Source organism: Panthera onca (genome assembly GCF_046562875.1).
Source record: "Panthera onca isolate mPanOnc1 chromosome E1 unlocalized genomic scaffold, mPanOnc1 haplotype 2 h2.Chr16_ul_13, whole genome shotgun sequence".
Classification (NCBI taxonomy): Eukaryota; Metazoa; Chordata; class Mammalia; order Carnivora; family Felidae; genus Panthera; species Panthera onca.
Window position 1 is genome coordinate 50,999 of NW_027675812.1, and position 21,883 is coordinate 72,881.

At 40.5% G+C, this 21,883-nt stretch overlaps 1 protein-coding gene across 7 annotated transcripts in view; it reads left to right on the plus strand.

The window, feature by feature from the left end:
* The window catches only part of LOC144615311 (uncharacterized), a 48,012-nt gene extending 26,373 nt beyond the window's left edge, over nt 1-21,639 (plus strand). For 6 of the 7 annotated variants that reach the window (XM_078442207.1, XM_081794749.1, XM_078442208.1 and 3 more), the window contains 9 exons: nt 2,140-2,211; nt 2,775-2,849; nt 10,664-10,782; nt 12,816-14,800; nt 15,183-15,287; nt 19,464-19,513; nt 21,051-21,105; nt 21,185-21,327; nt 21,429-21,639. In XM_078442207.1, the coding sequence (XP_078298333.1) occupies nt 2,140-2,211; nt 2,775-2,849; nt 10,664-10,782; nt 12,816-14,800; nt 15,183-15,287; nt 19,464-19,513; nt 21,051-21,105; nt 21,185-21,327; nt 21,429-21,531 (2,707 nt within the window). In that variant the 3' untranslated portion in view covers nt 21,532-21,639. The remainder of the gene's footprint in view (nt 1-2,139; nt 2,212-2,774; nt 2,850-10,663; nt 10,783-12,815; nt 14,801-15,182; nt 15,288-19,463; nt 19,514-21,050; nt 21,106-21,184; nt 21,328-21,428) is intronic. The other variant, XM_078442212.1, reaches the window with a different exon arrangement.
* Nucleotides 21,640-21,883: the final 244 nt, after the last annotated feature.

Here is a 21,883-nt window from a genome sequence, read left to right on the forward strand (position 1 = left end):
CCCAGGAATATGTCTTGTGGTCTTCTAGTTACCCAGGAAGATGTTGGAGCATTTCAAAGTCCCTATGGACATCTCATTTCTCAGCTTTTTCCTTTTAGGCTTTTTGTTTAGGCTATTTTTTGTCTTGTTATCAATTGCCTCACATAGCTGCCAGATTAAAACATTTATCTATAATTGTTTTCAAAAAATGCCCCTTGGGAAGAGGCTATTTTAGCACTGTGCAGTTCTCAGTGAGGTCAAGGGCAAGGCTTTCAAGTGAAGTTTTTTAGGGACCCCACTAGACAGGTAAAACAATGACAGTTTGTTCCTTGGGAATGAGGCTTTAAGGAACTTGAGCTCCATTCTGTTCCCCTGGGATGTGGGCAATTTTTAAGGCTACCATCACGATGGAGAGCAGAGGTTGAGGACAAGTTAAAACAACAGAGCTCACTGTTCTCATAGAAATTAGTAATTTTTTCTTTAATAAATGCTCTCCGGGTTGCTGCAAGCCCATTGGTTAAAATTTCCAAAGTTCTGAGAAAGTTGATTTTGACCATTTTTGCTAGTTTTTTGTTGTTGTTGTTGCTTTTACGGAAGGATGAATTTTCAGACGTCCTTCCTTTCTCATTTTCACTGATTCACCTGTAACAGGGCTTTAAAATGTCTAAAGTCTCAGGGCACCTGGGTGGCTCAGTTAACTGCCTGACTCTTGATTTCGGCTCAGGTCATGATCTTGCGGTCATGGGATCAAGCCCCATGTCAGGCTCTGCACTGGGCATGGAGCCTGCTTGGGATTCTCTCTCTCTCTCTTCCTCTGCCTCTCCTTCACTCATACTCTTGTACTCTCTCTCTCAAAAAATAGAATACAAAAATAAAAAATGAAATCTCTAAAGTCTCAATGATCACAGGCTAATTAAATACTTAATCATGGGAGATGATTAGAGGAAAGGAATAAAAATAGAAAATGTAATTCTTAGAGAAGCTCTCCCAGATGGAGAGATGAAGTTCAGCAAAGTGTTTCTATATTTAATGCTCTCAAAGTTAAGTTTAAGGTAACGGCTATTTTAAACCCCCTTTTTTTTTCATACAAGTTAAATACAGGCTTTGGAGTCAGAACTGAGTTCAGATTCCAGCTCTGCTTCTTGACTGGCTTGACAAACTGGGACAAATTATACAACCTCTCTGTACTTCAGTTTCCTCACTTGTAAAATGGGGTAATGATGTATCTATCACATAAGGTTATTGTGAGGTTTAAATGTGAAATGCTGATCACAGATGCCCTATGGCTCAATAGTATTGGTTGTGATGATTATCCTTATAATTTTGCAAAAGTACAGTGATGATTCTTGAGCAGAGTCAACCTAAAGGCAGATTTTCTTTTCTTTCTTCCTGTTTCCTTCACTTTATTTTTGCTGTAAAGAACTGAGAAGAAAATCTACTTGGCATTTTGGAATAAAAACTTGTGTCAAGCAGTGACAAAAAGTTATTTATTCAACAAGCCTTCACTAAGTAACTAGTAAATAACAAGCACTCTGTCAGGCACAGGGACAAAAATGACAATAGAGTATGGTCCCTGCCCTCAAGGAGCTGGCAGTCCAGGAGATGGATAAGGAAACGGGATCATATGCCACCTAACAAAGGCTGTCATAGGAGAATACACATGGTGGGGGTATAGCTTTCACCATTTCCTCTTAGATTAATCCCTTTGTCTTTGGCCCCCAAACTGAGGAATTGGTCCTATTTTTGTCTTTAACCGGGTGTTTTAAACTGTGGAATTTTTTACATTTCTAGAGATAAAGGAAAAGCACCTAGAATTACAGAGGACACTAGAAACAGTATTTCCTACAGAGCCTGGGCTTCCTACCAGCATAGTCACTTCTAGGATTTTCAGCCCAAAAAGTTCTTTGGCATATCTTTGCTTTGCTGTCCACGTAAAAAAAAAATTTTTTTTTTTCCTCTTTCTGTTCTCCACTTTATCGTCCAGAGAGCTGGGTAGTTCCCAAAGGAAGAGTGCTTTACAGAATCTAAGGGTGATTTATAGGCAAAGGCAGAAAATGATTAGTTTTCACCTTCCAGTTCCATACCCCCAAAATGAACATAAACTTTCATGGTAGTCATTACTGGAAATGCAGATAATTTTAATTCCATTGCATTTTTCAGAATTATCAGTCGTAACCCTCTGTCAACTGTTGAAGATTCCTATCTTTTTAAGTTGCCAGCATTAAAATATTTGTAAGTATTGCAACAATCTCATGGCTCATGAGATGATTTCTGATCTTTTTTGTTGTCATCAAAAGATTAAGTATTTTGCGTTTTGGTTAAAAAGTCGTAATTTAAATTTTAACTGGGTTATTGAAATAAGCATTATTAGCAAAGAAAAAACGTATATGGGCAAGATAGCCTGCAGAGGAAGGAGTAGTATTGAAGAACACATAACAGACATGGGACTTGTAGATGTAGGTAGAAATACCATTTATCTCAAAGTGGAAAGTGGAGTAAGGTGTATATTAAAAGAAAAAAAGACTAATCAAGAGAGGTGGATGCAATTGAGAATGAAAATGAGGATAAGAGTAAAAAGGATTGTACTGTTGAGCACCAAGGTGATTAATTTGATGATGCACATAAAATGTCTTCATTGGGAGCTTTCTGAAATTATTGTCCATAGCAAGAAAACTCTTGAGCTGACTTGACAAAGAAGCCAGAATTGAAGTAATCACATGTTGCTAAGTATCTTTTTAGGTACAGAATTTTTATCCTTGGGTTCAAATCACGCATGTTTGGGCTTTCTCCTTCAGAGACATGGGATCAACACAGGTGTCACTTACAACAGTTGAGAGCATCCTCATGATGACCGTTGAATTGGAAACACTGTAAGTTGATTTTTCTTATGTGTATTTTCACTTAGTTGTTTACTTAGATTTGTTTTATTGTTTTCTTAAGTCAGATTTATTGAGGTATAAAATTTACTCTTTTTAAGCATACAGTTTGATGAGTTTTGACAAACGTGTAGTTATGTAACCACCACCACATTTGAGACGTAGAACATTTCTGTCACCCCAAAAGGCCCCTATGTGCCTTTGCAGCCAATCCCCTTTTCTCACCACCAGCCCTGGCAACCACCAACCTAATTTTTGTCCCTATAGTTTTGCCTTTTCTACAGTGTCTTATAAATGAAATCATACAAGGGGCACCTGGGTGGCTCAGGCAGTTAAGCGTCCGACTTCAGCTCAGGTCATGATCTCGCGGTCTGTGAGTTCAAGCCCTGCATCGGACTCTGTCCTGACAGCTCAGAGCCTGGAGCCTGCTTCAGATTCTGTGTCTCCCTGTCTCTCTACCCCTTCCCCATTTGCACTCCATCTCTCTCTCTCTCTCAAAAATAAATGAACATTAAAAAAAATAAATAAATGAAATCATACAGTATGCAGTCTTCTGTGATTGGTTCCTTTCAGCATAATCCTTTTGAGATTCATCCATGTTTGTTTTTTTTTTAACTTTTTTAACGTTTATTTATTTTTGAGAAACAGAGAGCATAAGCAGGAGAGGGGCAGAGAGAGAGAGAGAGACACAGAACCCGAAGCAGGCTCCAGGCTCTGTCAGCACAGAGCCCAATACAGGGCATGAACCTGCGGAACATGAGATCATGGCCTGAGCCAAAGTCGGTCACTTATCTGACTGAGCCACCCAGGCACCCCAGAGACTCATCCATGTTTTTGCACATGTCAGTAGTTCATTTCCTTTTTATTGCCGAGTAGTATTGCAGTTGTGAGGATATACCAGTTTGTTTATGCATTCATCAGTTAATGGGCATTTGAGTTGTTTCTAGCTTTTTGGCCTTTATGAATAAAGTTGCTTAAAACACTTACATGCAGGTCTTCGTGTGAGCATATGTTTTCATTGGGGGAGGGGGGCAGGTGGTAAAATACCTAATGGCAGGATTGCTACATCATATGCTGAGTGTATATTTAACTTTTTAAGAAACTGCTTACCTGTTTTCTAAAGTGGATGTACCATTTTGCATTCCAGCCAGCAGTATATGAGATCTTCTATCTATCCTTTCTTCTAATGTCTTTATCTATTTTTCATAAGGTGAATGTTGGCCTTAAAATTGAGTTGGGAAGTATTCCCCTCTCTTCAATTCTCTAGTACAGTTTGTGCAGAATTGGCATTATTTTTTCCTTAAATGTTTGCTAGAATTCACCAGTGAAGCCATGTGGGCTTGAAGCTTTCTTTGTGAGAAAGTGTTAAACTACAGATTTTATTTTTGTAATAGTGCTACTTAAATTACATACTTTATTTTTTTGAGTAGTTCATGTCTTTCAGGGAATCTATTTCATCTTGAAGTTATTGACATAAAGTATTTTATAATAATCCCTTATTATCCTTTTAGTATCTGTAGAATTGTAGTGATGTCATTCCTCTCATTTTTGATATTGATAATTTGTGTCTTCTCTTGTCTTTTCTTGATAAATCTGGCCAGAAGTTTATCAGTTTTACTTATCTTCTCTAAAAAGTGCCTTTTCATTACAGTGACTTCTCTATTTTTGTTTTCCTTTTCAAAAATTTCTGCTTTGATCTTTATCATTCCATTTTCTCTCCTTACTCAGTGATGAATTTCCTTTTCTTTTTCTAGTTTCTTAAAAGTGGACACTGGGGAAGATGAATACTATATGAGCAACATCCCACATGTTGACATGTTGTGTTTTCAGTTTCAGTTGGTACAAAATAGTTTCTAATATCCATTTTGACTTATTTGACCAATAGGGTTACTTAGGAGTGTGTTGGTTAGTTTCTAAATATTTGGAGATTTTACAGATCTGTTAATTTGTTATTTAATTCCATTGTGGTCACAGAACAATATGTTGGATGACTGAAATCCTTTTAAATTTATTGAGGCTTGTTTTATAGCCAATGAATTCTGGTAATAGATGAGAATATGGCCTATTTTGATAAATATTATGTGTCCACTTGAAAGAAAATATGTAGTCTGCTGATTTGGTGTGGAGTATTCTATAAATGTCAACTAGGTCAAGTAGGTTGGTAGTATTTTTCAAGTCTGATGTATCATTACTCATTTTCTATATATTTTTTCTGTCAATTATTGAGAGAGGGATATTGAAATCTCCAACTATAATTGAGTGCTTATGTGTCTCTCTTTCCTATTCTCCTTAATATATTTGGAAGTTCTATTATCAGACACATAAATTCTTAAGTTATGTCTTTTCTAATAGTTGACATTTCTATCACAATGGAATAACCTCATTTATCCCTGGTAATATCTTTGCTTTGAAATTGACTTTGTCCTATAGTAAATATAGCCACTCAAGGTTTCGTTTGATTAGTGTTAGCAAAGCATAATTTCTTCCATATTTTTAACCTACTTATATCTTTGTATTGAAGATGAATCTTATAGACAGCATATAGTTGGCTTTTGCTTTTTTATCCAGTATGACAACTCTATCTTTTAATTAGGTGATTATACCATTTATATTTAATGTAATTATTTATATGCTTACATTTAAAGCTACTGTCTACTCTTTTCTATGTATCCCATCTGTTCTTTGTTTCTTTTCTTTTTCTTTTTCTTCTTCTTCCTGCTCTTGGGTTGATTTAGTACGTTTTATTATTTTTTGGTGGGGGGATAAATAGTTACAACTCAGGTTTTGTTATTTTAGTAGCTGTTTAATGGTTTGTAGTGTTCATGTTTAACTTATCACAGTCTATCTTCAAATGATATTATATGATTTCATGAATAGTATAAGAACCTTACAATAAATAGTGTACTTCCATTGTTCCCCTCCTGACCTTTGTGCTATTGTTTTCATACATTTTACTTTTAGCACACCATATTATTTTTTTTGTTTAAATAGTCAGTTATCTTTTTTTATTTTTGTATTTTTGAGAGAGACAGAGTGCAAGTGGGGGAGGGGCAGAGAGAGAGGGAGACACAGAATCTGAAGCAGGCTCCAGGCTCTGAGCTGTAGACACAGAGCCTGATGTGGGGCCTGAAATCACAGACTATGAGATCATGACCTGAGCTGAAGTCAGATGCTTAACTGACTGAGCCACCTGGGTGCCCCTCAATTATCTCTTTTATTGAAGTATATATAGATCATGTAATATTAAATTAGTTTCAGGTGTACAACACAGTGATCTTTTATATACATTATGAAATGCTCACAACACAGTGATCAATTATATACATTATGAAATGCTCACCACAATAAGTATATTACAGTATTATTGACTATATTCCCTATGCTGTACTTTTCATCTGGTGACTTATTTATTTTATAACTGCAAGTTGGTACCTCTTAACCCTTTTCACTCATTTTGTCCATATCCCCAGTTTGTTCTCCGTATTTACAAGTGTTTTCTCTTTGTTGTTGTTGTTTATTCATTCATTTGGTTTTTTGTTTATTTTTTGTTTATTTTTTACCTTGTTTTATTTTTTATTTTTTAAAATTTGCATCCAAATTAGTTAGCATATAGTGCAACAATGATTTCAGGAGTAGAGTCCTTAGTGCCCCTTACCCATTTAGCCCATCCCCCCTCCCACAACCCCTCCAGTAACCCTCAGTTTGTTTTCCATATTTATGAGGCTCTTCTGTTTTGTCCCCCTCCCTGTTCTTACATTATTTTTGTTTCCCTTCCCTATGTTCATCTGTTTTGTCTCTTAAAGTCATCATATGAGTGAAGTGATAGGATTTTTGTCTTTCACTGACTAATTTCACTTAGCGTAATACCCTCCAGTTCCATCCATGTAGTTGCAAACGGCAAGATTTCATTCTTTTTGATTGCCAAGTAATACTCCATTGTATATATATACCACATCTTTCATCCATTCATCCATCAATGGACATTTGGGCTCTTTCCATACTTTGGCTATTGTTGATAGTGCTGCTATAAACATTGGGTGCACATGCCCCTTCAAATCAGCATTTTTGTATCCTTTGGTTAAATGCCTAGTAGTACAATTGCTGGGTTGTAGGGTAGTTCTATTTTTAACTTTTTAAAAACCTCCATACTGTTTTCCAGAGTGGCTACAGCAGTTTGCATTCCCACCAGCAGCGCAGAAGGGTTCCCCTTTCTCCACATCTGTTGTTTCCTGAGTTATTAATTTTAGCCATTCTGACACATGTGAGGTGGTATCTCATTGTGATTTTGATTTGTATTTCCTTGATGATGAGTGATATTGAGCATCTTTTCATGTGTCTGTTAGCCTTCCGGATGTCTTCTTTGAAAAACTGTCTATTCATGTCTTCTGCCCTTTTCTTAACTGGATTATGTATTTGATTTTTTGGGTGTTGAGTCCTTTATATATTTTGGATACTAGCCCTTTATCAGATTATGTCATTTGCAAATATGTTCTCCCATTTCATCAGTTGCCTTTTAATTTTGTTGATTGTTTCCTTTGCTGTACAGCTTTTTATCTTTTTTTCATGGATGTTTATTTTTGAGAGAGAGAGCACAAGAGTGGGGTAGGGGCAGAGAGTGAGGGAGACAGAGGATCTGAGCAGGCTCCGCACTGTCAACAGAGAGTCGATGCGGAACTCGAGCTCACAAACCGTGAGATTATGACCTGAGCTGAAGTCAGAAGCTTAACCGACTGAGACACCCAGGTGCCCCAGAAGGTTTTTATCTTGATGAGGTCCCAATAATTCATTAAAAAAAATGTTGTTTGTTTGTTTGTTTATGTTTATTTTTGAGAGAGAGAGACAGAGTGCAAGCAGGGGAGGGGCAGAGAGAGAGAGGGAGACACAGAATCTGAAGCAGGCTCCAGGCTCCAAGCTGTCAGCACAGAGCCTGACACGGGGCTCAGACTCACGAACTGTAAGATCATGATCTGAGCCAAGTGAGATACTTAACCAACTGAGCCACCCAGGTGCCCCTATTAATTAATTAATTAATTAAGAACATGGACACACACATACATGTATGCATGGGGGGGAGCAGAGAGAGAGGGAGAGAGAGAATCTCAAGTGGAGAGAGAATCCTGATGCGGGATTCAATCCACGACCCTGAGATCACGACCTGAGCCAACACCAAGAGTCAGGCATTCAACCCGCTAAGCCACCCAGGCACTCCTCAGTAGTTCATTTGTACTTTTGTTTCCCTTGCCTCTGGAGACATGTCTCTAGTAAGAAGTTGCTTTAGCTGAGATCAAAGAGGTTTCTGCCTGTGTTCTCCTCTAGGATTTTGATGGTTTCCCGTCTCACATTTAGGTCTTTCATCCATTTTGAATTTATTTTTGTGTATGGTGTAAAAAAGTGGTTTAGTTTCATTCTTCTGCACGTTACGGTCCAGTTTTCCCAACACCATTTATTGCGAAGACTATCTTTTTTCCACTGGATATTCTGCTTTATCGAAGATTAGTTGACCATATATTTGTGGCTCCATTTCTCGGTTCTCTATTCTATTCTATTGATCTATGTGTCTGTTTTTGTGCAGTACCACACTGTCTTGATGATTCCAGCTTTGTAATACAGTTTGAAGTCCAGAATCATGATGCCTCCAGCTTTGTTTGTTTGTTTTTTCCCAACATTATAATTCGGGGTCTTTTCTTGTTCCATACAACTTTTAGAATTGTTTGTTCTCGCTCTGTGAAAAATACTGGTGTTTGATAGGGATTGAATTGAATGTGTAGTTTGCTTTGAGTAGTATAGACATTTTAACAATATTTGTTCTTCCAATCCTTGAGCATGGGATGTTTTTCCATTTCTTTCTGTCTTCTTCAATTTATTTTCATAAGCGTTCTATTGTTTTCAGCATACAGATCTTTTACCTCTTTGATTAGGTTTATTCCTAGGTATCTTATGGTTTTTGGTGTATTTTTTTTTTAATTTTAGAGTCAGAGTGTACAAGTTGGGGAGAGGGGCAGAGGAGAGAGAGAGAGAGAGAGAGAGAGAGAGAGAGAGAGAATCTTAAGAGAATCTTAATCTAATCCATGCTGAGTGTGGAGCCTGACACAGGGCTCGATCTCACGACCCTGAGATCCTGAGCCGAAATCAAGAGTAGGATGCTTCATCGACTTAGCCCATCCAGGCACCCCTTGTTTGTTTGTTTTTTTCTGAGATTCTACATATAAGTGAAATCATATAGTGAAATGATATACATACATATAGTGAAGTGAAATCATAACCTATATAGTTACCAGTTCTAATGTTCTTCATTCCTTTGTGTGGATCCACATTTCCGTCTGCTATCCTTTTCCTTCTGCTTAAAAATACTTTCTTTAGGGGCACCTGGGTGGCTCAGTCAGTTAAGCATCCAACTCTTGATTTTGGCTCAGGTCATAATCTCACAGTTTGTGAGCTCAAGTCCCGCGTTGGGCTTTGCTTGGGATTCTCTGTCTCCTCAGTGCTCTTTCCCCCTTGCACACGCATACTGCACGTGCCCTCTCTCTCTGTCTCTCAAATAAACATTTAAAAAAATACTTCCTTTGGCATTTCTACAGTGTAAGCCTGCTAATGATGAATTCTTCCAGCTCTTGTATGTCTCAGATAGTCTGTCTTGCTTTTATTTTTGAAAGATTTGGGTATAGAATTCTAGCTTGATAGCTATTTGGTCCCCCTCTCCTTTTCACTGCTTGAAAGATGTTGCCCCACCGAGTTCTGGCTTACATTATTTCCAACAAGAAATATGTTGTCATTGTTATATCTTTGTTGCTCTGTGTGTCATGTGTGGTTTTGTTCCTTTGGCTGCTTTTAAGATTTGCTCTTTATCGCTGGCTTTGACCAGTTTGATTATCATGTGCCGTGGTGTAGTTTTATCCGTGTTTAATGGATTAAACTAAACATGTAGTTTAATCCATGTTGTGCTCAGATTTCATTGACCTTGCTGGATTTGTGAGTTTATAGGGTTTACTTATTTGGAAATGTGGGGGCTATTAGTTTTTCAAATTTTTTTTATATCTCCTCTCCTTCGTGGACTCTAAGTATACATATATTAGGCCACTTGAAGTTGTTGCACAATTCATTGAGTTAAGGAGAGGCATGGGGTTTTTTCCATATATGAAATACTGTTATAATAACTTTTTTAAATGCCCTTGTCTGCTAATTGTAGCATTTGTGTAGATTATGGATTAGTTTTTGATTGATTGCTTTTTTAAAAAAAAAATTTAACATTTGTTTATTTTTAAGACACAGAGAGTGATCAGGGAAGGGGTAGAGAGAGAGGAAGTTAAATCTGAAGCAGGTTCCAGACTCCGAGCTCTCAGCACAGAGCCTGATGTGGGGCTCAAACCCATGAACCACGAGATTATGACCTGAGCCAAAGTTGATTGCTTTTTATCCTCAGTATGGGCCATATTTCAGATTTATTCAAACTCTTAGAAGTCTACCCTCTTTCTGTGTGCTCTCAACCCGAAGTGAGACTTTTGGCTTGGAAGGAGTTACCTGTGTATTAAACTACTGATCAGTGTCACCCAGTTCTAATCTCTATCTCATTCTAAGGGTACCATACCCCATGTCATCCTTACCTTTCCGTTGGGCACCTCTGTCCTTCTATCTGTGTATTTATAATATTCAAGAGCAGCAGTTGGCCAACTGGTCCCTACCCAACCATCCAGGCCATGTGCCTCAAGAATTCCTTTTTGCACAGCCCTGTGATGACTTTGGCCCGCCTCTTCTACCTGCTCGAGTAACTCCTTTACCACTAATTTAATTGTCTGTGTTTCCATTTATAGGATTTTACCTAGCCGTATGGCCTGCTGTCTCTGCCAATTTAAAAATACTATTGAGGTTGTCTGTAAGACAGTCAAGCTACATTGTGACAGTGCATGTCTGACAAATGGCACACGTTGTGGTAAGTCCTAATTGCCTGATGATAAATTTGTAAATTTTTATTTTATTTGTGGTTTAACTTTTATTTTTAATCAACAATGATAATTTTTTTTAATGTTTATTCATTTTTGAGAGAGAGAGCATGCACGTGCGTGAGCTGGGAGGGGGCAGAGAGTGAGTGAGGGGGACAGAGAATCCGAAGCAGGCTCTACACTGACAGCAGCAAGCCCCATGCGGGGCTGAACTGTGATATCATGACCTGAGCCAAAGTCGGATGCTTAACTGACTGGGCCACCCAGGCACCCTAACAATGGTAAATTTTTAAACTAATGATGTCATTGCATTATTTTTACTCATTCAGAGTTCAGATCCCTAAATTTCTAAGAACTATTCCTTTGTGAAAAGTCAGATTCTCAGTTACATTATTAAGTCAACTACCCACCCCCAAATGAAAACCTGTTCACATAGTACATCACAGCTTATAAGCTGATTTTACGTGCGTTAGGTCTCAGGTGCCCTTTGTCTTATAGGACAGGTGGAGATACCTTTTTGTTTATTTTGTTGTTTTTATAAGTGTGTAAGAGTACAAGTGATGCTGATTTCTGAAAAAGTTTTATTTGGAGCCTCTGTGTTTCTGTGCCCTAACCAGAAGCTGCTACCCAACCGTTCTAACAGATGAGAGGGCTCTTCTATTCTTGGGCTGTCCAACTCTTGTTCTGAATCTTAAGCTTTTCTATCCAAAACACAGGTGCTTTTAGGTATTTTTCTGTTCTTAGGTTTTATTGGCACTAACTTGGTGACTTCCAAAATGTGCTTTTGCACCTGGATAGCTTGAATATGGGTCCCTGTCAATGGTCTAGGGCACAGCATAAATTACACTTTGCTACTTCTATAAGTGGTGTTGCTTGTTTTCCAAAACAATGTTTTACCAATTATCTTACTCCCTTCTCCCTTAGAGGTGGGCAGAATAGGCATTTTTTTTTTTTATCTCCTTTGACAGGCGAGGAAAAATGAGATCAGAGGTGCCTTAGCCTAGCACTCGAGTCTCCTCTCCCGTTTTGGGCGCTCCGCCAGCCCGCTGCTCCTCCTCTCTCGTGACCTTTATCACCTCCTCCTCCGATTCTCACCAGCACCACTAAAAATACTTTTAATTCTTCTGGAAAAACCCAGCTGCACAGTGCTGTTCAGTGTACACAAGCTGTACGCTTGACCTTCATGTAGTTGGAAGCTCTGGATGGTTCTCTCAGTAAAGCTAGAAATCTGGAAATGAAAGGAAATGAAAGCAAAGTAGGCATTTGACCAAAGTTTCTTTATCCCTTCTGCATTTTAAAACCTCAAGTATCATTCCGTTGATTTTTTTGAATGCCCCACAGTGGCATCTCTCTCATAGCTGGAAAATCTCTTAACCTATACCCCACATCTCTGCCCAAATTTAAGCAAAGAACCAGGGTGGACTTAGCGGGTCTTGTGTTTAGTTTTTTCTGTCTAGAGCTTATGTTACGGGAGGTGCGATATATGGGAGCAGGGACCAAGCGAAGGAATTGGTGGGTGGGCGGAGAGGGCGTGTCCAGATGAGGGCCTGCTGGTGACGGGTGTTGTCCCGTGCATATGTGATGGTAGCAAGAACTCAAGCCCACTGAAGACGTAGAAGGAGGAAGACTCGCGCTCCCTCTGCCCCCGAAGCAGGACAGGGTGGGGTATGTGAATGCCAGGAGTCGCACTAGAGCTGCACACAGTTTAGCCGAGTATCTTCCGGCCTTGGCTTTTCTTGAGGCCTGGGCAATCGGCCCTTAGGGACCAATGGAATAACTCTAAATATACTTATTCACACTGTGGAATGTTCTGAGGAAATAGCTACTTTTTCAAAACACATCTTTTTGTCCTTTTGTTGTTGCCAATCGTGGGTCCAAGTTTGAGTTCGTCTCCTCTCTAAATGGCGCTCGAGTATTTGCTGATTCTTAATTTGCTTGACTGGGACGTATGACTGTGCATTGACAAAGAGCTGTGCTGTCAGTCTTCCATTATCAGAACTCATCTCTTCTTCTTCTTCGACAGATCAGGAAGTATACCTAAGGAAGGCAGAGGGATCATTCATGAAGGTATTGACAGCTCGAAAGAAGAGCGCCAGCACGGAGCTGACTATTGAGCCAGAGAAGGCGTCCTCAGACATAGATCGTGTCAGTTTGTCAGCCTTTATGAACGAGCAGCTAGACTTCAATGACGAAAGTGATGTCATTAGTGCACTGAATTACATATTGCCTTATTTCTCGGAGGGCAATCTAGAAGACGTAGAATCGACGCTGTTACCGTTCATTAAACTTCTGTTTTCAAATGTGCAAGAGGGAGACAAGCCCGTGGGTCACTCGATGAACGACACAGGGGACCCTTCTCTTAAACCTGGATCCAACAATTCAACTTACAAGAATAAACTGAGAAAACTCTACTTTCTGGAAAATTTGGTAGATGCAGAAATTCAGGAAAAAATTGATGACGTGAAAAAGAAAGAAAAAATGGCCATGCTTATACATTCCAGCCTTTTAGGTCCCAAGTTTAAACGTCAAATCTTTCCAAAGAAATTGGAAACTGCCCAACCGCAGGAGAAGAGCCTAGACGAGGTTGAGAGTGTGGGGAAAAAGTTCCTGAGAGTGAACAAGGTCATCAAGGGCCCAAAGGGCATACGGAAAAGGCACTTAAAAGAACTGAGACGTCAGAACATCCAGAGGAAACAGAGCGCCCAGCCATCTGTGGAGAACATGGCCAAGGAAAGAAGGCTCAGGACACCATCCCCGGGGGAGCTTCCCGTGGCGCACAGGCCCAGCAAATCAGTGGGAAGCTCCTTCAATACAGAGCCTTCGTTCATAGATGAGCACAAGGCAGCGGTCTCTTCTCTCATGAAGCAATACTTTTTGGACAGGCCTTCTGCCACCCCCGCTCCCAAGGAAAGAAGGCTCAGGAGACCATCCCCAGGGGAGCTTCCCGTGGCGCACAGGCCCAGCAAATTAGTGGGAAGCTCCTTCAATACAGAGCCTTCGTTCGTAGATGAGCACAAGGCAGCGGTCTCTTCTTTCCTGAAGCAATACTCTTTGGGCAGGCCTTCTGCCACCCCCGCTCCAAAATCCCCACCTGACGTGAAAAAAGAATCAAAAGACTTAACGTACACCATTTTTGTTTTAGAAGATGCAAATGCTAGAGTTAGAAATATGAAGCCTTTCAGACCAGCCTCACTCCCCAGAAAGACACACCGCTTTCATAAAAGTCGCTCCCGTGTGGTCCACAGAACACCCAAGGCCAAACTGAATCGAAAGTCCAGAAAGGAAAGTTCACTCAGTAATAGACAGCTGCTTGCAAAGAGGCCTCCATCCTCTGCAGTCAGGAGCCTCATAAATTCCCCTTCACGAGAGGATTTTTCATCTCCGGGAGAACTGAGTCCTCAGAAAAATCCTTTTCCAGAATTATTTGCTCCTTCAGGAACTTACAGAGAAAACACTACTGTAGAGAACACTACTGCCCAAAATGTTTCTGAAGAAAATATTTCTACAGGAAACACTACTGTGCCAGAACAAACCCTCCCTGAATTCACAGACCGTAAGAATCTTTCCACTGCTAATTCTACTGTTACTGCAGACAACTCTATGCCGACCATTAAACAAACCAATGATACACAACGGGAATACCACAATGTGGGCACTGGCTTGCCCCCAAAAGCCACAGGCTTCACTGTGTCAAAGCTCTCGTCCCCAGGTGATCTGTTTGAAATTCAGTTAAACCAGCAGCTACAGTCCCTCATCCCCAGCAATGACGTGAGAAGGCTCATTTCTCATGTTATCCGGACTTTGAAAATGGACTGCTCTGAGACCCAGGTGCAGCTGGCCTGTGCCAAGCTCATCTCCAGAACAGGCCTCCTGATGAAGCTTCTCAGCGAGCAGCAAGAAGTAAAGGTGTCCAAGGCAGAGTGGGATACGGACCAATGGAAAAATGAGAATTATATCAATGAGAGCACAGAAGTCCAGAGTGAACAGAGAGGGCAGGAGTCAAGGGAGGTGAGGATAAATCCCCAAATGTGGGGTCTCGACATTTAGGTGGTTTAGGACATGGACCCAAGCACAAGGACCAGGGGCTCCTAGTCCGGGTCTTGTCTTGGCCACATAATTTTGGCTAAGGCAGTGATCTGCCACTTTGCTCATTTAGGAAACAGTGCCGCTGTTCCCAGAGGAGACAAAAAGAGGACCTAACATACAAGATACATCAAGTCTTGAAGAAAATGCTAATGATTAAGATTACATATCACATTAGATTTGGTATATTCCTTAAGAACCTATAAGCGATTCATCGGAAAGAATGGGGTTTTAGAGTCGTTAAAGAATAGTTAACTTTCATCCTATCTCTGTTTTCTAAAAAAATTGTTCTTTCCCTTTTTTTTAGCTCACAAAAGAAGTTCCAGGCTATGGCTATAACAACAAACTCATCTTGGCAATATCTGTGACTGTAGTAGTGATGATTTTGATCATAGTGTTCTGTCTCATTGAGGTAAGGACAACAATTAGTTCAGATTCCCAGACTATATTCCTTCTTTATAATAGATTCAGAACCCACAAACTGAAAATCAAAGCCACTTTCCCACCTATCACGACTTGATATCCCTCTTCAGTCTGGAGGACTGAGATATGCTTTGTCCTTTTATTGCAAAGTATATTCCAGGGATTTTAAAAGGAACCCCACTGCCGGGAGACATCTGTGGATTGTAACCAAGATAACAAGCCATTAGCTTGTTCTGAGACATTAGGTCTAAGAAGGCCACAGTTGACATGATAGTAAAATTTCTTCAACTCAAAAAAATGATGTCGATTCGATGCACTCACCAGTCATCCTCCTACTACCACTGATTTCTTTCCTCGTTGGCTAAAATGATGAGAGAGAAATAGTCTTCACCTTCATGGAGCTATCAGTCATCTTGGAAGAAAGGGCATGGCTTAGAGATAAAAGTGTCATCTTGTTGATTAATTAGATGTGCCTACAGCTCTCTCCCCCACTTCGCAAGGCATTGTGTAAACAGGTTCAGTTAAAACCCTGCAGCTAAAATCCTGCATCAGGCTACTCAGAGCGTGTCATAATTACAGTTGCCTATTCCTGGAGCTTGCCTGTTTACCTTTTATTCAATTATGTATGAATTGAATATATATTCAATATATTTATTCAAATATACATATGCTTATTATATATCTATATCTATATCTATCTATCTATCTATCTATCTATATATAGATATATATATATTGCCATCTGTCATGGCAACCCTCCATTTCAGCCAAAACAGCCCCTCACCATCCCCTAGTCAGACCATGCCCATTCCTACTTTTGTTGGTGACTTTGCCCACTTGAAATTCCTTTATTTCACTCTGCTGGTGGAAGTCCCGTGAGCCTTCAAAAGCCAACTCGAGTTCATCTTTCTTCACAAAGCCTTCCCCGAATACTGTAATACTCCTGGACCTAGTCCTTCTGTGAGATTGTCACCATTTCTTAGGGTCTACAGTGACGCATTCCCCTCCCCTGATAACAAAAATATGCTAAACAGTTTGTTAAAAGGCAGCTCCTCAAGAGAGAAATATCAAGGTCATGGATCAGAGCAGAGATATGTAAGGCTTCCTGGTCTATCAGATTTGAGTAAAACCTGACTGGATGTATTAACTGCTAAGGAGAAACATGTCTGTCTTCTGGAGGGTTGGTCAGTAGTAAAAGCATAGAAATGGTGAGGAAGAGACCAACATGGGCAGTGCCCACCTAGCCTTGCCTAAGAGTAGAGATGGCACCTCAGGCAGCAGATGAGAGTCAGGCCCACCAGCCGGGCTGTGCCCGCGGGGCAGATGGATGGATCTAGCTACCTCCGTCCTTTCCATGAAACACTGGATTCAGCTAATTACTTTTCTTCCACTTCTCTTCTCACCAAATAGCCTTCTGATTATACTTCAGTGTGCCACAGAGGCCTGTCTCCACAGGAGGTGATGCCCAATCATGTGGACACAGATGCCCTATCTGTGGAATGGATGTTTTCCTTATTGTCAAGTCATGACCTGACATTCTGATTTTGATCAATCCTGTGACATTGGTAAGGTGATATTGCCTCCATGCAGAAAGAAGTGCGTTCTCTCTTGATGAGATCAGAGTCTGATTTCTCAGCCTAAGAGCCTAGGAACTAGCGTGGGGTCAACTTACCATGACCTCTGGGAAGAGAAATCATTGGCCATTGTCCAGTCAGTACTCTGCATCTTGAGGTGGCCTGCAGCCTTTTGCTTTTGGGAAGTTCTATAAACTCCTATTGCTGTTTTAAATTCCTATGTGGTTTAACCTTGTGTTTATATTTTTTTATGTGGTTTCATTATTTCCTCTCCCTACTTAGATGATACACTTTTTGAGGTCAGAGACCATGCAGTTTTTTTCCTGTAGTGGACAATAATGATGTTCAAAGGAAGAGATGAGGCATTGTGTCAATTTCACAATGAGGAATAATGCAACGTAATATTTATGTGAAGTAGCCTACAGAGTCCAGCAATAGACAGATCCGTGGGTGACGAGGACTTTTAAAATGTTACCTTTTAGAGGCGCCTGGGTGGCTCAGTTGGTTAAGCGTCCTACTTTGGCTCAGGTCATAATTTCATGGTTCAGGAGTTCGAGCCCTGTGTTGGGCTCTGTGCTGACAGCTCAGAACCTGGAGCCTGCTCTGGATTCTGTGTGTGTGTCTCTCTCTCTTTGCCCCTCTCTCACTCTTACTCTCTCTCTCTGTCGCTCTCAAAAATAAATAAATAAACATTGAAATGTTACCTTTTAGTATTCAAATCAGTGGAAGAAAATAAATAAATGGTAATAGAACAACTGCTTAATTATTTGGGAGGAAAATAACAACAGATCCCTATTTCTCACCTTAAAAAAACATATTTCAGTACATGTAACAAAAGAGAAACAGGAACCCATCAAAGTGCTAGAAGAAAACAGAATCAATACTTTTATAATCTTGTGGTGAGAAAAAGCTTTGTGACCTGATACCACATGCAGAAACATTTGATAGATTTGATCGTCTTGTCTGATTTCTGCTTGGAATAAACCAGACATCTGATTTAATCCCCACAGTCCTGTGAGGATGATATCACCATCCTTCTTTCCTACATAGAAGGGGATCAGCTTAAGGCCCCTGTGGCAAAACCCAAAGCAGAACCCAGCTGTGCCTGCAGTCAGCCTGTGCTCCTATCCCACTGTTCCGTCTCCTTCACGATAAAAACACTGACAAATATTTGAAACATTGAAATTCAGTGAAAGCCTTTGAAAGGATTAATATATTTCATATGAAGAGAGTTTTATAAATCAACAGGAAGAGGACAAACAATCCAGGGGATCAAGGGGGCAAGGACTACGATGAACAGGGGGTGTGGACAGTCCGTCACCATATCTGCCTCATGGCTTATGGGACATGGGCCTCGTTAACAAGGCCTTTTCGCCTCATGGTATAAAAATAGTCTCTGATATTTTCTTCTGTACTCTTATAATATTTGTTGTGATTTATTTATTTTTAATCTGTATGGAATCTGTCTGGTGTTTTGGTACGGTCGAGGTAGGGGATCTAACTTTTTTCCCTTGCATAAAGATCCAGTTACTTTAAAATCTTTTATTGAATGGTTCATTCTTTCTTCATGGATCCAAAATACTAGTGTTATCTGGACTCTATTCTATCAACCTGGTTTTCTTTTCCTGTATCAGTATCACGCTACATACTTAACTGCAGTTGCTCTGTAAGAACGTATTTTAACGTCTGCTCTGTGATCTTCTTCTTCATCCATTTTGTAGCTATGCTTGCACATTTTCTCTACCAAATGTCAGCTGGCCAGTTTTTGTTTGAAAAACTGTCTTGGGATTTGAATGGGATTGCCCCGAATTTGTAGGTTAATTTGAAGGGAACTGACATCTTTACACTATTCTCGGAAAATAGTGTCTCACATCACGTATTCGTTTCTTCTTAATGTCCTTCAGAAGAGCTTTAGTGTTTTCATCTCATAGGTCTTACCCATTCTTTGCTAAGTTTATTCCTAGGTACTTTATGCCTTTTTATTGATAATTGTAAATGGGATAATTCTTCCATCTTTTGATTAATTATTTATGGAACATAGGAAAGTCATTGAGGTTTACATGTTGATCTCTTGATTTTATATATATCTAGCCATCTTGCTGAATTCTCATGTTTCTTCCAACAAAATTTTAGTTGATTCTCTTGGGCCTTTTAGTTTGTCTGTAATTTCATATGCAAATACGTCTTAGTTCTTCCTTTCCACGACTCCATTTTTTCCCAGTGCATCAGTTAGGACCTCCTCAACACCAATGAATAGCAGCAGTGATAACAGACATCCTACTCTTGTCCTTGATTTTAAAACAGTGCTGCTGTTTAGGTTTCTGGTAGACACTTTTCTTTTCCTCCTCCCAAGAATTTTTATTAGGAATTACCTGTTGAATGTTATCTGAGGCAGTCAGTAAAATGTATTACCAGCTGCACGCGAGTTAGGTGTTATTGAAGAGTCAAAGGACTATTCAACAAATTCCTGTCCTAGGAAAAGTTATCATCTCACTGGGTAGATAAGACCTAAAATGCAAAGGAATGAATAAAGATGTGGAGGGAGTGGTTATTGTGATGGGTAACTGTGATCATGTTTTCTTCCAAAACAGATTTATTCTCATAGAACAGCAGCCAAGGAAGGTAAAGAAGGAAGCTCAAGGTAAATATTAGTCTGGCAATCGTTAAAGTAGAATTTTAGAACTAGATTTTCAAACTCATCTATTTCAATCCCCTTGTTTTACAGCCAGGAAATCACCAAAGGCAGAAAGAATACATATTTGGCCTAATGCTTTGCCTGGATCCAGCAAAGTTAGCTGCCCAGCCAAACCCGAGTTAGAATGGGACTGGCACAGAGCACCTGCTCACTAGACCTTTAAAGAAAGATCGTGGGGGGACGGGGGTAGAAATGTTCAGACCCGTTCCCGCTGGCGGTGGGCATCAGGCCTGGCCACAGACCTTCTCAGAGGCTCTGGAGAAGGGATAGGGAGGGCCAAAAGTCGTGGGGTAAAGGGGCTAGTCTTCAAGCATGATGGAAGGTAGAATACATGAGTCCTTCCCGTAAAGTAGGGGGAAAACTTCCTTCTTCCTCCTTCTGGTTTTCGAGGCCCCGCTCTCCATTCCCTTTATCCAGACCCAATAGAATTTGAACTGGGAGAGACCTTAGATAATCATTTATCTCTTCCTTTTATAATAATGAGATGGAGAAGGAGAAAAGGAAGATATCTTGCCGGATGGTTGTATCACTAGTACCACTAGAACCAGAAAGAAGATGGTTCCTTTCCAGTTGGGCACGTCTCTGACTACACTGTGCTTGGGCTGTGAACTGCATTTTATGTCACACGCAGTGCACACATACCGTATAGACATAAGTACCTTCTAAAACAAACTTACCATACACTCTGATTCTTTCTGTTCTGTTTTTTTTTAAGTTTATTATTTATTTGGGGGGGAGGGTGGAGCAGAGAGAGAGAGAGAGAGAGAGAGAGAATCCCAAGCAGGTTCTACACTATCAGCACAGAGCCAGACACAGGGCTCGATGTCACAATCTGTGAGATCATCACTTGAGGCAAAATCGAGACTTGGGCTGCTCACCTGACTGAGCCACCCAGGTACCCCCTATTCCATTTGTATTCAAAAAGAGTATTTTGTGTTTTAGCGCTAGCCGTGTGTTTTCAGGTGATTTCACGACTCACTCACTCATCTGCCTGCAGTGTGAAAGTCAGTGAGCTAGATAACTGCTGGTTGGACTCAGGCATTCACTCGGTGCGATTCATCTTGTAAGGTAAAGCAGCTAGGAAAATAGAAACACCTCCCCACCCGCCAGCAAATGATGCCTGTGAGGCTAAGCCTGGCGGGGACTGATGTAAAATGCTTCTGGAGAGAGTTGGTGCTTCTGCCGTGTGGTCACCCAGTTTGTTGACTGTACAAGGGCACTTGGCCAAGGGCCAGAAGGTGAGCAGGGTGAAAATCCTGCCTATACTTCATGTCAAGTTACATACAAAGGTCTCCCAGGGACACTGTGGGGCCATTATGGACAGACACAGGAAAATTCTGAAAGCCCAGCATGTATGGAATTATTTCTGAGATCCCAGGTCTGTGTTGATTTTGCTTGCTAATAAGACTGGAGAAATACATTGTGAGAGGCATGGAAAATGGTACGAATCACTAATTGTCTGTGTGTGTGTGTTTCCTTCAAGGGGCTTCTTTGGATCTCTGCTGCGTAAGAGATGCTCAGAGGAAAGTGACAATCAGGTAAATCTGAGGAGGATAAAGTACCGTGGCTGGAGAAGGCAGGGGAAACAGACCTAACGTTGTCCTTTCTGTTTTCTAGGAGGGCTTTTTCTGGAGAAGGCGGCCACTTTGGCTTAGGGACATGTACAGACCCCTCAATGCCACACGCAAGAAAAACATGGCACAGAAGCTACACGACAAGGATTCTTCTGATGAAGATGAGATTTTCAACATGGAACTAGGGTACGTGATTGGGGAAGATTTTCTCTAAAACGAGGAAATTATGAAGAGTTGAATTGTTCCTTTCGAGAGTCAAAGCCTTGGCATTCTTCTCCTTTTCCCAGGGAGGCTGGCAAAGCCACAGCAGAGAAGACTCGGACCACAGATTCCACTACTGAAGAGCTGGGTGACGAGAGTGAGACAGCATGTGAGATTGTCACAGAGTGAACGCCGTCCTGCCTCAGGCCACCTACAAAGTTTACTTTCCGATACTGGCTTCTCAGCATTGCTTGTAAAATACTTGTTTTTCTCATATTAAAATGTATAAATCCATAACCAATTCTAGCCACGTGGTAAGGAATTAAAACGTAAACGGTTAAATATTTATCTACAGACAACAGGGGCCACAGGCGAGAGAAGCAGGACTGAAGCCAGAGTCCCTCGTGGTAGCCAGTATTTCCACAAGACACAGTATGGGCAAAGTAGGGTGAACGGGGCGTCTTTCCGTCATTTCCCTGATACGGTCAGTCTCTGGAAACTGGAAAACGTATCTTCAAGGGGCTTAGACTATTAAGTTAAT